General features: G+C 51.9%; 1 protein-coding gene across 1 annotated transcript in view; it reads right to left on the bottom strand.

Moving 5' to 3' along the window:
* The window catches only part of ATP10A (ATPase phospholipid transporting 10A (putative)), a gene marked incomplete at its 5' end in the record, with an annotated part of 86,129 nt that overhangs the window by 33,367 nt on the left and 37,828 nt on the right, over positions 1–14,934 (bottom strand). The window contains one exon of the mRNA XM_081124546.1: positions 1,336–1,421. Coding sequence (XP_080980672.1) covers positions 1,336–1,421 — 86 coding nt within the window. The remainder of the gene's footprint in view (positions 1–1,335; positions 1,422–14,934) is intronic.

Here is a 14,934-nt window from a genome sequence, read left to right as displayed (position 1 = left end):
GTCAGGGCACATGCCCAGGTTGTGGGCTGCAGCCGATCAATGGCTCTCTCATCACTGATGTTTCTCTCTCTCTCCCTCCCTCTCCTTTCCTCTCTCTGAAATCAATAAAGATATATTTAAAAAAAAAAAAGAAAGAAAGAAATATGTGCGTTGGTCTCCGCCCTGGTTCCTGACACAGGGCTCATGAGAGGCTTGTAAACAGGGTGCTGGGAGGTCTTCTGTTCTCATATTTCGTCTTTGATCCAGCTCCCAGCACAGAGCTCCCGAAACCCTGTAATTTCCCGAGTGGTAAAAGCACTGGGACCACCTTTTTTTCCTAACATTTGGCCTCTGACTCTGGTTCTTCCTGAGAGAGAATACAACATGCTTTGGGATTTCCTGGGTGATAAAAGTGTCTTTTGTCCTAATCATTAGGTGGCTCTGGGTGGGCTCCTGGATGAGGGCTGGTCACCAGAATGACCTCCACCGAACACATGGGGGAGCCAGAGAGTGGGGGGCTCGGAGGGCGTAAAGCTCCCCCTGCCCCTTCCCACACCCCTTGCCCTACACATCTCTCCACCCGGATGTTCATCTGAACCCTTTAGCATACTTATTTTTTTGGGGTAATCCTCACCTGAGGACATTTTTTCACTGATTTTTTTTTTTAGAGAAAGGAACAAAGATGTGAGAGAGACACATCCATTAGTTGCCTCCTGCATGCACCCCGACCAGGCTGGAGATCGAGCCTGCAACTGAGGTACATGGCCTTGATCTGGAATTGAACCCAGGACCCTTCGGGAACGGGCCGGCGCTCTACCCACTGAGCCACACTGGCCAGGGCTAGAATTTTCTCAGTAATATTTCTTTTTTTAAAAAATATATCTTTATTGATTTCAGAGAAAGGAAGGGAGAGGGAGACAGGGAGATAGAAACATCAATGATGAGAGAGTCATTGATCGGCTGTAGCCTGCAACCCAGGCATGTGCCCTGACCGGGAATCGAACCCCGATTGCCTGGATCCTAGGTAGATGCTCTCAACCACTGAGCCAGGCCTGGCCGGGCTTAATAACATTTCTCTAGCTTACCTTTTGCAAGAATACAGTATGTAATGCATATAACATATAAAATATGTGTTAACCAACTGTTCATGTTATCGGCATGGCTTCCAGTCAACAGTTGGCTTATTACCGGTTAAGTTTTGGGAGAGTCAAAAGGTATAGGAGAATTTTCGACTGCGTGACGCTCAGCGCCCTAACCCAGTGCTGCTCAAGGGTTGACTATACATATATACAGACTGTCAGACAGAGAGACAAATGCAGACAGAGGGACAAATGCAGACAGAGGGACAATACTCACATGCACCCACGGAACCTGCTCAGGTCGTTGTTTGGCTTCTCACACTCGATTACGCTGGTGAACGTCAAAGGATTGAATTCGGAGACCTGGAAGAGCAGCGTGGCTACGTTAGAGGGCCCCGGGCTCAGGCTGCTCCGTCCCAAAGGCCCTCACCTGCCTGCCTCGCACCCACGGCAGGGGGGGTCCCGCGTCAGAGTCGGCCTGGGGACCTCTGCAGGTGCCAGCACACGTGTCTCCATTTTTATTACCAATAATCACTAATCACTGTACAACGGTGCTGGGGAGTGAGTGGGCCAAAGCCTGTAGCTCTAATGCCAAGGAAGAGACTCTGAGATACAGCAAAGGAAGCCCCTCGCGGTGGAAAGGGGGGCCGCGAGAAAATTCCGTCTGGAAAAAAGAAACTCATCCGAAGATCTCTCTTCAACGTGCGCTAAAAATTCGTCATGGATATCTGATGAAAAACGTTTAAATCACCAACGTCCAAGCCAACAATTTCTGCATTATTCTGCTCAATTAAAAAAAAAAAAGCTCAACACAAAGTCTTTCATTTCGAATTTTGCCCTTGAGAGATATGACATATGATGGGACGGGGGTGGAGAGAGGAACGAGGGGGGGGGGGGAGACAGGAGGGAAATACAGGGATAAACCTTCAGTATAAAGGACTGAGTACAAAAGAGTGGATTTTTTAAAAAGACTTTTATTGATATTTTTCTTTCTTTTTTTTTAAGAGAGAGAGGAAGGGAGAGAGAAACTTTGATCGGCTGCTTCCTGCACGCACCTGACTGGGGATCAGCCCGCAATCCAGGCATGTGCCCTGACCGGGAATCAAACTGGCGACCTTGCCCGGCCGGGCGTGGCTCAGCGGTTGAGCATCGACCTAAGATCCAGGAGATCTGGGTTCGATTCCCGGTCAGGGCACAGACCCGGGGTGCAGGCTCCTCGATCCCCAGCAGGGGGCGTGCAGGAGGCGGCCGATCAATGACTCTCATCATTGATGTTTCTCTCTCCCTCTCTCCGAAATCAATAAAGATATATTAAAAAAACAAACAAAAAAACCCCCCAGCAACCTTTCAGTTGCTTGGGAAGATGCCCCACGGACTGAGCCACCCTGGCCAGGGACTGAACGGATTTTTAAAATCAGCTCTTCTCGATCCTGCTTGTCAATTCTTTTCTCTATGCTAAAAAAATGGAACTGGCTTTCACGTCATCACAAAAGTAGTACAAGTGCCCGGCTGCCATGGCTCAGCGGTTAAGCACTGGCCCATGAACCTGGATGTCAGGGTTCGATTCCCGCTCAGGGCACAGGCCCGGGTTGTGGGCTGGATCCCCAGCAGGGGGCCTGCAGGAGGCCGCCGACCAATGACTCTCTCACCACTGATGTTTCTCTCTCTCTCTGAAATCAATAAAAAACATATATATTTTTAAAAAGTGCAAGTGATTAAAAGGCGCAGGAGTGGCACCGATTGCTGACGCCACCCCAGGCCACGCCTAGCCCCTGGCACAGACGCGGCCTAAAGGGAGTGGCCGCTTGCGCAGGGCGGACACCTGCAGATACGGCGTCCGGATGGCCGGGAAGGCAGTGGGTTCCAGGACACGCCAGACTGCTCTGGGCAGACAAGGAGGGGAGCTGGACGCATCTGTGTCTGTTTATTATTCTAAGAAAAATGTGGCGTATGCGGCTCCGAAATAGAAGGACATTCTGTCCCTGGGGCTTGGGAGCCGACTGGCAATGTTCTACCCATGACCACGTGCCTTGGGGACAGGGGGGGCAAGCACGGGGCGCCCGGCTACGTCTGCTTCCGCCGGAACCGGGAGGCTTTTGAGGATTCTCAGAACTGGAGGCGTCTTTAGAGACTGTGTGGGTTGAGCTGTGTTCCCCCTACCTGCACCCCCAGAGTTCGTATGTTGAGACCCTAACCCCAATACCTCAGACTGTGACCATATTTAAATATATAGTCTTTTTAAATTTTTTTACATATTGATTTTAGATAAAGAAGGGAAAGAGAGAGAGAGAAATATCGATTTGCTGCTCCACTTATTGATGTATCACTGGTTAACTCTTGTATGTGCCCTGACTGGGGATCGAACCTGCAACCTTGTGTATCGGGGCCATCTGAGCGCCCCGGCCAGGGCTGCACGAATAGTCTTGAAAGAGATGATTAAGTGACAATGAGGTCATTCGGGTGAGGCCGGGTACAATCTGGCTGGTGTCCTTCTAAGAAAAGGAAATCTGGACACAGCCACAGAGCGGCGATCGCGAGGAGAGAAAGGAAGGAGACAGCCGTCCGCGAGCCAAGGAGCGAAGTCACCCTGCCGACACCGGGGCCTTGGCCGCGCAGCCTCCGGCACCCTGAGAAAATAAACCTCCGTTGTTTACGCCACCCGGTCTGGGGTGTTTTGTTCCGGAAGCCCAAGCAGACTAATACAGAGACCGCCTTTTTTTCAGAAAAAGAGAGAGAGAGGGAGGGAGGGAAAGAGAGAAACGTTGATTTGTTGCTCCACTTACTAATGCATCACTGTGCCCTGCCCGGGGATCGAACCCGAAACCTTTGCATAGCGGGACCACGCTCTAACCAAGGAGAGGCCCGGCCAGGGCTACAGAGTCCGCCTTTGAGTTTTTAAATTTATTTTTATTTATTTTATTTTTATTTTTTAAAAAATATCTTTATTGATCTCAGAGAGAGGAAAGGAGAGGGAGAGAGAGAGATAGAAACATCAGTGATGAGAGAGTCATTGATCGAGCCCACAACCTGGGCCTGGGCCCTGACCGGGAATCGAACCCCGATCGCCTGGATCCTAGGTCGACGCTCAACTGCTGAGCCACGCCCGGCCGGGCGAGTTTTTAAATTTAACAAGGGCTTCCCAGCTGGAGCACGTCTTTGGATGAGAAAACTCTTACAGACTGTTTCTAACTTACTGGCGATGTAATAATACCCCCGCTTATGAAATATATTTATTGAGCCTCCCACTCATCTACCCGCCAGCTTCATTCCAAACTGGCTTCAAGGTCATGCCCTAGTGACCCAAGAGCCAAACTCCTGTCCACCCTGGGCCCTGAAGCCTGGGCAGAGTCAGGGGGTTCCAGTGCACCCTTCTATCCTGAGCATGACAACTGCATTTATTATTATTTTTTTAAGAGCGAGTGGAAGAGAGACACACATCAATTGGTCGCCTCCTGTACGCACCCCGACCAAGGCCGGGGATCTAACCTGCAACTTAGGTACGTGCCCTTGACCAGAAATCGAACCTGTGACCCTCCGGTGAGGGGGCCAATGCTCTAACCACTGGGCCACACCAGCCAGGGCTAACTCCTTTTATTTTATTTTATTTTATTTTATTTTATTTTATTTAATTATTTTAATTTAATTTTATTATTTTATTTTATTATTTTAATTTTTTAAAATTTTATTTTAGTTTAAATCCATTTATTTTAAAGCAGAGACACAGTTGGGGAAGTGAAAAAGTTCTGGAGATGATGCCGCACAACAGCAAAATCAACACCACAGAGCTGTAAGCCTAACACTGCTTAAAACGTTATGCATATTTCACCACAGTAGAAAAGCCAAGTTAAAAAAAGCAGATATAAGCAAACACTGAGAACTGGCTGTGAGGACAGCAATTAATCACCAAGCAGGACACAGCCCAGAATTCCAGGACCTCCCAGGACAAACACAAAGAGCCCCATGTGTAAGCAATTCCTTTTCTCGTTTTTATTACCCCGCGTTACATAATTAGAAAAGCACAACCCCCTGGTACCGACACCAGTGGCTCGCGGCAACAAAGGTGAGTGAGACTTTATACTTGGAAAGGTTTTGTTTCTCCCGTCCCCAGAATGAACTGGTCATCCCCCTTACCTCCATCTCTTCTAGAAATAACGATTCTGCTATAAAAAAAAAAAAGATTTTTAAGATGAGAAGCGTGTTTCCTTTGACCGGGCTGGTGTGGCTCAGCTGGCTGGGCGGCCTCCATGCGCTGAGGGGTCAGGGCACATGCCCAGGCTGTGGGCTCGATGCCCAGTAGGGGGCGTGCAGGAGCCAGCAGATCGATGCTACATTCTCACATCGATGTTTCTCTCTCTCCCCCTCTCCCTTTCTCTCTCTAAAAATCAGTAAACTATATATATATGTAAATATATATACATGCATATATAAAACTATATTATATATAATATATATAATTTAAAAAAAACCACTTAAAAAAAAAATCTTTATTGATTTCAGAGAGAGGAAAGAAGAGGGAGAGAGAGAGAGAGAGAGAAACATCAATGATGAGAGTCATTGATCGAGCCTGCAACCCGGGCCTGTGCCCTGACCGGGAATCGAACCCCGATCGCCTGGATCCTAGGTGGATGCTCAACCGCTGAGCCACGCCCGGCCGGGCTTAAAAATACTTTTTTTTTGGCTTCTGGGCATCCCATAGCTCTCTGGGTATTTCCAGATTTTTCTGATTCAATGCCGCCGGCGGGAGTCATTTCTAACGCCTCGCTTTAGAAGAAACGAGACGCCGCACCGGGAATGTGTTTTCAACATCCCGACTCCAGTGAGTTCTTAGTTACCTCCGGTTACCTCCGGGTAAGCAGCCGCCTAGGGGCCACGGCTACCTGAATCACAAGGACGTTATTTGTATGAAAAATAGAAGGGAATTCAAGGGACCCAGACGGCGTAGCGCTGAGGGAGCGAACGAATGAATGGACGGGCGCATTTACTTACTTGTTGCAAAGGCTCCTTGGCCAAATCTATACCGTCGATCAGTTCACCTGAAATGGGAAAGACACTGCCTTGGGACCACAGGGTCCCCTGGCTCACGGTACTGACCAGATAAATAAAAACCCGAATGAGACCGGGGGGGGGGGGGGGTGGTGTTTTGGTTCAGACGGCGGCAGGCGTCAAACGTAGGAGCCTTAAATCCAAGTATCTTTTCTCTGGTTTCGCGAATTCAGCGCCACCTGGGAGTTTAGGCCCCATGCAAATAGACACAGAAGAGAAAGGGTCACAGAACCCGTCTAAGTAACTATTTACGGTCACGGCAGGTGCAGGTGTGTTATTTAGCGTGTCCTGGATGTGCAAGTAGGTGTGCACAGCAGGCCGGGACGGAGCTGGGATTGCACGTAACACAGCACATGACGGTGTCCGTGAGGGGACAGCCACCCCAACGGTGTCACCATCTCCAGGGAAACGAGGCGGATGGACACCCCGGTCCAGGTGTCAGGGCCTCGGCGGGCCCGGCAGGAGGCGTCTGGGAGCCCCAGGCCCTTGACGGCTCATAGGAAAAACCGATCAGAGGGTGTCTGGGTGGCCGTCTTTTCCTAATTGCAGATTCGCCTGCCAAACGAACACGTTTTCTCCTTAAACTTGACCTGGAAAATGAAAAAAGCCAGCCTGCCCTTTCCTCCCATCCTTTGCCTCCCTTCCAGCCAAAACGCCCTGCGGCTGTCGCTTAGCCGGTGGCACAACTCAAAGGCTCAGAGCGCAGGGCTGGAGCCTGAATTCGCTCTGCCCTGGGCCCCGACTGCCAGCCGAGCCCTGTTTCCCCTGGGCGCAGGTGTGGAAGGGAACCCAAGGGCCGGCTCAGGCCCCAAAGTAAGACCTGATTTCTACAAAACCGACTTCAAATCCTAAACGCGAGCTGTTCTTTAAAACGGCCCTTTCCAGAAGGTCTGTGCCTCACGTAGGCCGGAGCCGAGCGGGAAACGTGCCGAAGCAGCGCTGCTGAGCTGAGCTGACCCGCGCCGACCCGCCTGGTTCAAGGCCACGGCCACCTGGCCCCTCGTCCACCCTCGACGGCAGGAGCCAGACAGGGCCGCGAGTGCGAATCTGTCGCTCCCTGGAAACCACGGAGAGAAACAGCGACCTCTTCTCAGCAGGCGCGTGGAAGGGAGCTGGAGCCCCGGTACCCTTACGGCGAAGTGGCCCCTGAGGACGGGTCCCCGGGGGGCCGACGCAGGGGAAGCCAGGTGCTGGTGCGAGAGGAAAATCAGGACCAAGGAAATAAAGAAGAGAGGCCGGCGGGGACACCTCGGCACCCGGAGAACGAATGAGGCTACGAGGGCAGCGGGACTGTGGCCTCTGCAGGCCAGACGGGCTCAGATGCAGAAGGAAAACCGCCCCGCGCTACGGAAGGACAGGGAACTCGGACCAAGCCTCCAGCCGAGGGCAAAGAGAAACGGGCGACCAGGCAATGGAAACTGTCCCAGAGCTGTCGGAGACGCTTCAGAAGGTCAGAAATCATCCAACCGAGGTCTAGAAAGGACAGACGGGGGGGACCAGGTCGAAGATGGAAGCTCCAACTTTCCAATAACGACACGTAGAGTAAACCCAGCAGAATCTATTAACGAAATTATAAAGACGGTCACAGGGAATAGACACGTGACGTTTATAAGAAATATGCCGAAAACGTACAGATACCAAAAAAACCCTGCAATGTGAAAAGACAAAAGAGATGCATCTGGGGGAAAGGAACAGAAAGCTAGTGCACCCACACTAACGTCAGATCCGCCAACTTCACCCCGCCGGCGTGGCTCCGTGGTTAGAGCACCGGCCTGCACACCAAAGGGTCACGGGTTCGAGTCCCGCTCAAGGGCACGCGCCTGGGGTGCAGGTTCGATCCCCGGCCTGAGTTGAGGCACATGCGGGAGGCGGCCAATCGGTGTGTTTCTCTCACGTCAATGTTTCTCTCTCTCCCCCGCCAAAAAGAAAAAAAAAGAAATCAATGGAATATATTAACAAATACATTAACAACAAAAAAAATAAAAAAATAAAATAAAAAATAAAAAATAAAATAAATTCCCTGTGTGCCCTAGTTTTCCCAGCTCTTTATCTTTTGCATGATTCTTGCAGAGCCGCGGAGCACACCTGCTCAGCGAGTCCCCCGTCCTATAGTCAGGACGGCGCCGTCTGACTTCTCCGAGGCGCCTTGCACCTTTTCGGAAAGAGCAGCTTATTTCTGCAGGAAAATAATCCCTCCTCCATCTGTGCCGGGTTCATCCCCGAGCAAAATTAATCTGCCCCGAGCGAGGGCTTTGCTTTCACAAGCCCGAAGTTGCTTGCGCATGGAATTCTTGAAATAAATCACGTTCATGGGGACTCGGTGTCCTGTTCGTTCTAGATCGTTCATTTCTCACCGGCTTGTTTGTCTCGGGAATGTTAGCGACTGGAGAGCCCGGGTGACAGCAGATGGCCCGGCTCCCGCTGGTGGCCGCTCAGTCCCGTCTCAGGATCCACGCGGCCGCCGGGGGCTGGCTCCCAGCATCGCTCCGAGCCCTGCGTCCTCTGGGCCGCCGTCGCCAGCTCCGACGCTCCCTCGCTGGCCCTCACGTCCAAAGCGTCCCATCACCCCGAGCAGGTCCCCACGGGCAGTGCTGGTGTCACTGGGCCGAGGTGGGGGTGTCCACCTCCCAGGGTCTGTCCTCACACACTTCCTGCCTGGCGGTCAAGGCTCCAACGCGCTTGCTAAAGGCCGGCTGAGCAAACCGACTATTTGAAGTTCCATCCAAAACAAACCCCAACCCGTAAGCCTTTGAAGTTGGCTGCTGTCAGCATCCAACTTTTTTTTTTTTAAACATAATTTTTAAAAATATGTTTTTACTGATTTCAAAGAGAGATAGAAACATCAATGATCCATCAGCTGCCTCCTGCACGGGCCCTGCTGGGGATCGAGCCTGCGACCCGGGCACCTAACTGACCTCCTGGTTCACGTGTCGAAGCTCAACCACTGAGCCACACCGGCCGGGCTTGGCTTTTTAAATTTTTTTATTTATTTATTTTATTTATTTATTTTTTAAAAATATATTTTTATTGATTTCAGAGAGAGGAAAGGAGAGGGGGAGAGAGAGAGAGAAACATCAATGATGAGAGAGTCATTGATCGGCTGCAGCCCACAACTTGGGCACGTGCCCTGACCGGGAATCGAACCCCGATCGCCTGGATCCTAGGTCGACGCTCAACTGCTGAGCCACGCCCGGCCGGCCTATTTTATTTTATTTTATTTTAATTTATTTTATTTTATTTATTTTATTATTTTATTTTATTTTATTATTTTTTCATTTTATTTTATTTTATTTTATTTATTTTATTTTTTAAGCCAATGGCAGATGCAGCTGTTGAAAAGTCAGTCATCGCAGGTGAGGGAGAAGTATTTTTACTTTTTTCTCAAAGACACGAGTCACGCCTAGGCATTTCCGTTGGCGAAGTCTTGTGTGGGCGTATGCGACAAAGAATGATTTTTAAGCTTTGGCCCGATTCTCTTTCAATAATTACTTTTTCGTTAATTCTCACCTGAGAATTAACAAATCTCTCTGTTGATCTTCAGAGAGTAGAAGGGAGGGAGGGAGGCGGAGCGAGAGGGAGACAGGAACGTCAATGTGAGAGAGTTACAGCGATTGGCTGCCTCGCACACGTGCCCTGATCCGGCTGGGGAGCAAACCTGCAACCCAGGGACGTGCCCTTGAGCAGGAATCGAACCCGCGACCCTTCGGTGCGCAGGCCGGTGCTCTAACCACTGAGCTACGCCAGCCGGGGCTGGCCCAGTTCTTATAAGTGACTACTGACAACCCACAAACTAAAGAAATCTGCTTCCAGGCTTGTCCCGGTTCGGTGCAAAAATTAAGCCACTTCCTCCGCCTCTTTTGCAACCCGAATTAGTCATTAGCAATGGTGAAAAAAATCCCGAGGCTATTTCAATCGTTTTTATCCTAATTTGGGGTTAAAATTTAGACTCACCAGGAAGCAGGGCTTCACCCACGTCCCAGAGTGTCGCAGTGTTTACTGACGTTTGCTTCCCTCGCGGGCCGATTCCCTCGTGAGGTCTGGTTTTGGTTAAACACCACACCACGATCACGCAAACGCGGACACGGACCTCTGCCTCCGTGTCTCCCACTCGTGGACGAGAGACTCTCCCAGCAACACTAACCCCGAGTGAGGGCCGATGTGCTGCCTCCTGGAAACGGGGACACTTGCTCTTGTTGGCGGCTCCGCTCACAAGCGGGATAAAAACACACAAGGCGCAGGCACCCTGTTAAGGGGCGAAGTGTCCCACCGTCCCCTGCGCACAGGCTGGACCGTGTCACCTGATGCATGAGGCACACAGTAGGTGCTCAATTATCACAGGGCACACAGTAGGCGCTCAATAACCAGACTGAAAACTCCAGGTTAGCCTGGGGACACACAGTTATCCTTGCCTACATGGAAAGGTTATAGGAAGTGATAACTTTCGCCCGGCCGGGCGCGGCTCAGCGGTTGAGCGTCGACCTAGGATCCAGGCGATCGGGGTTCGATTCCCGGTCAGGGCACAGGCCCGGGTTGCAGCCGATCCATGACTCTCTCATCATTGATGTTTCTCTCTCTCTCTCCCTCTCCTTTCCTCTCTCTGAGATCAATAAAGATATATTAAAAAAAAAAAAAGTGATAACTTTATAAAGCAGAATCATTTCGCTTCCTTTCGCGTCTCGGTCATACTTACACACGCGTGTGCAGCCACACGCACACACAGCCTCAAACCCTTTGCAACTGCTGATGCCATTCAACTACATTTAGAAAAGTTGGAAGTTGATTAAACTTTTTTTTTAAAATTTTATTATTGTTTAAAATATTACAGATGTCCCTTTTTTTCCCCAAGGACCCGATTAAACTCTTTAAAAAAAAAAAAGAAAAATACAAAGACAAAAATAGCCTTTCACATCGCACACCACCATAAATAGAACAAAAAACTGTTTTTTTCTTAGGGGAAAAAAAAAAAAAAAAAAAAAAAAATGACCCCTTTGCCCTGGCTGGGTGGCTCAGTTGGTTGGAACATCGCCCCGTCTGCCAAAGGGTTCGGGGTTTGATTCCCGGTCAGGGCACAGGCCTAGGTCGTGTGTTCGATTCCAGCTGGGGCCCACACAGGAGGCAACTGATTGAGGTTTTTCTCTCTCTCTCTCTCAATCAATAAACATGTCTTTGGGTGAAGATTAAAAAAAAAATCACTTTCGCCCGGCCGGGCGTGGCTCAGCGGTTGAGCGTCGACCTAGGATCCAGGCGATCGGGGTTCGATTCCCGGTCAGGGCACATGCCCGGGTTGCAGGCTGCAGCTGATCAATGACTCTCATCATTGATGTTTCTCTCTCTCCCTCTCCTTTCCTCTCTCTGAAATCAATAAAGATATATTTAAAAATAAAAATAAAAAAAAATCACTTTCAACCATGCAAAATACACGAAATGAAACGCACACGAACAATTCCCAAGCTTCCACATACTGCAAGAAAACGCTGTTGGATAAATACTTCGGTTTAGCTTGACACCCTCGAGCTCGTGGCCCTCGGCGGCTTTCAGAAGCTTTACCCCTGAAAACACTTCTCTGCTGTTCCACAGGTTCAAGGAAAAGCATCTGAGGCCAAGTCGCCAGGGTTAGACACCAAAAAAAAAAATAAAAATCTGATTACACCACCAAACCTACACTCCCCACGAAGCAAACACAGTTGACCTTGAAACGCACGGTGGCCCTCAGGTAACCGCACTACCCACCTAACCACCTGCCGGAACGAAAATCTGTGTCTAAATACAGACTTTCCAAGTCCTCCAAGTCATTTTCTTTCTCAGGCTTCCCTGTGACACAGCCAACAACCCCCAGTGAAAGTACGCGATTGTTAAACCGGACAGTGCAAATGCCCTCGGTATAAATTACGGGCTCGGTGCCCAAACGTCAACGGGTAAAGGAGTGACCGTGACATTTCTGGGAAGGCTCCATCCTGGGCCATCCGACGGCCACAGCCCCTCCGGCTGCTTTTGTTTTCTTGTGAGAAGATAAATCGCTTCTTCCTTCAATCCCACAGCCCGGAGTGGAGCTAATTTAATTAAAGGCTAACAACCCGAAAAGCTTAAGGGGGAGAAAAGCAAACCCTTGGGTGCAGGAATCGCCTCGTGTTCGAAGCACAGGAGGTCTGAGCTTAATATGTGTTGAAAGTATAAAACATCACAAAAACGGGTCTCCGAAAAAATTGATTTTTATGTAAAATTCTCTGCCCAGGGAGCTCCTGACTCCGCAGAAATGACTGTGCGGATGTTAGATGAACTAGAAACTTCTACCCCGGCAGCGGCCGAGCACAGGGCAGGGCTGAGTGGACGTGCGTTGCCCCGGGGGAGACCCGGGTGCTGGGGGACCCCCTCCCCGCCGTCTCAGGAGGTGACAGAACCCAGAACTGGCTCCCGTCTCCACCCTGGTGCAGGGGGGGCCCGGGGGGGCCTCTCCTACTTCTCGGTTAATGCCAGTTTGAATCCAACTTTTAAATCAAGTTCATTCTGAAGTCCCCATGTCTATGTTTCCTTTGCAGAGGCCAGAGGGTGGGTGGTTTAGGTTCCTGGAGCCGTCGGCCTTGACCTTGACCTTGGGGGGGGGGGGGCTGGACGGGCCGCCTTCCCGCCTCTAGCCCCGCAATTCTGTGCGGTCTGTCCAATGCGCTTCGTGAAATACAATCCCATTTCCACCTTGGACGCACCTTCTGACCTCTGTCGCTGCCTAAAATACCTGGCACCCAGACCCTCCCCACCCCTTCCGGACTCAACCCCTCCTCTGGAGCCTCCCTGACCTGCAGGACCAGGGCCTCAGAAAGGCCTCTGGAAACAGACGGGGTGAGGAGAGAAGATCCGCTCGGCCTCATCAGTAGAGGGCGCTACAGGGACGCGGCAGGAGGAAGGGGCCCAGGCTTCCAGGGGAGGGCTGGGGTGGGTAGGGTGGGGGGGATAGGGTGGGTAGGGTGGGGTGGGTGGGGTAGGGTTGGGAGGGGTGGGTACGGTGGGGTGGATGGGGTAGGGTTGGGTGGGGTGGGTGGGGTGGGATAGGGTGGGATGGGTGGGGTGGGTGGGGTAGGGTTGGGAGGGGTGGGTAGGGTGGGGTGGGTGGGGTAGGGTCGGGTGGGGTGGGTGGGGTGGGATAGGGTGGGATGGGTGGGGTGGGTGGGGTGGGATAGGGTGGGATGGGTGGGGTAGGGTCAGGTGGGGTGGGGTGGGTAGGGTGGGGTGGATGGGGTAGGGTTGGGAGGGGTGGGTGGGGTGGGATAGGGTGGGATGGGTGGGGTAGGGTCAGGTGGGGTGGGGTGGGTAGGGTGGGATGGGTGGGGTAGGGTCAGGTGGGGTGGGGTGGGTAGGGTGGGATGGGTGGGGTAGGGTCAGGTGGGGTGGGGTGGGTAGGGTGGGGTGGGGGTGTTGATTCCTCACTGCATGGCCCAGCTGGGTTTGTGCAGAACAGGGACACCCGGGCACAGTTAATTTCCTCAAGGACTCCAGAAGCCACGACGTGACCCGGCCTTTGTCCAGTGCCACGTGCAGAGGGTGGGATCTAGACCTAGTGCCCAGCTCCAGTGGTGCCCGGGGACCAGCAGCTGCCCTGACATCCCGCAAGGCCCCCAGCCTGGCACCTCCCTGAGGGTGGCTTCCCTGCACCCCATGGGGCCCACTGCTGGCCGGCACAGCCCTGTGGCCTCCCTGCCACCCTGTGAGCCCAGCCTGGACCCGGGGGGCTCTGCCCTTGGAGCCGGCGCAGCCCCAGGGCATGGCCCTGCCTGCCTTCTGCAGAGCCCGCTTCAGCCCTTACTGCCCGCCGCCCCCAGAATTCTCTCCATTCGACCGGCCCTGAAGGCCTCACGGGCGGTTTCTCTCTCGTTCGTCACCTAGGTTTTACAGACCGCGTCTAAGTTCCCGTTGGTTCCCACGGACCCCTCATCGGGGCGGCCACGCGGGGCGCTGAGGGCGACAGGAACCAGCTCTGCCCCCGCCTGCGACATCCGCTGACCGTCCCGAGGAAGAGACGCCTGAGCGTGAGGACTGACGCTCCTGACGCCGACACACCGCGGTCCGGACCTGGTCTTCCAGCGGCTGGGCTTTAGGAGCCGGGGATTTCCTCTCTCTATTTTCATATATTTAATAATAATGATATATTTCGGAATAATAATGAATGAAGGCGTACCAGAGAAATGGCTTTGGACATTTAGGGAATGAGGGGAAAAAAAAACACAAAGTGAAAAAAATACACCGGCACCAGGGACTAGAACGTGCGTGCGTACCGAAGAATTTGGGCGCCGATAATATATTTTTTTAAAATCGGAAGAGCTTTGGTTGTTCATGTTGACCGTTTTGACCCAGTGACAGCTCAACTGCACGGACTTCCTCGAGCACCCATGGGGCCCGAAGGAGGTGACGCAGGACGCGTCTGTCCGCAGCCCTCCTGGAGCTTTTAAGGTTCGACTTTCAAACAGCGTCTCCATAAAGCATCACTGAGCTTTGACGGGATCCAGCGGTTTGGGTGGAAACGTGGGCAGGGAAGGCTTTTAGATATTACTGTTCAGCTGGTGAATAAAATGATACGGCCCTGGCCGGTGTGGCTCAGTGGTTAGAGTCGGCCCGCACATGAAAGGGTCGCGGGTTCGATTCCCGGTCAAGGGCACGTACCTGGGCTGCAGGTTCGCTCCCCAGCCCTGGTCGGGGTGCACGTGGGAGGCAACCAATGAATGTGTCTCTCTCACATGATCCACTTGATCTAAAGGCAATGGAAAAATAGCCTCGGGTAATTTAAAAAAAAAAAGAGACGATATGAAACAAGGAATTATTGTTGAGAGGTGACCAGGGAGACACC

Source organism: Miniopterus schreibersii, assembly GCF_964146895.1.
Source record: "Miniopterus schreibersii genome assembly, chromosome: 22".
In the NCBI taxonomy this organism is placed as follows: Eukaryota; Metazoa; Chordata; class Mammalia; order Chiroptera; family Miniopteridae; genus Miniopterus; species Miniopterus schreibersii.
This window is presented reverse-complemented; position numbering and strand designations above follow the sequence as displayed.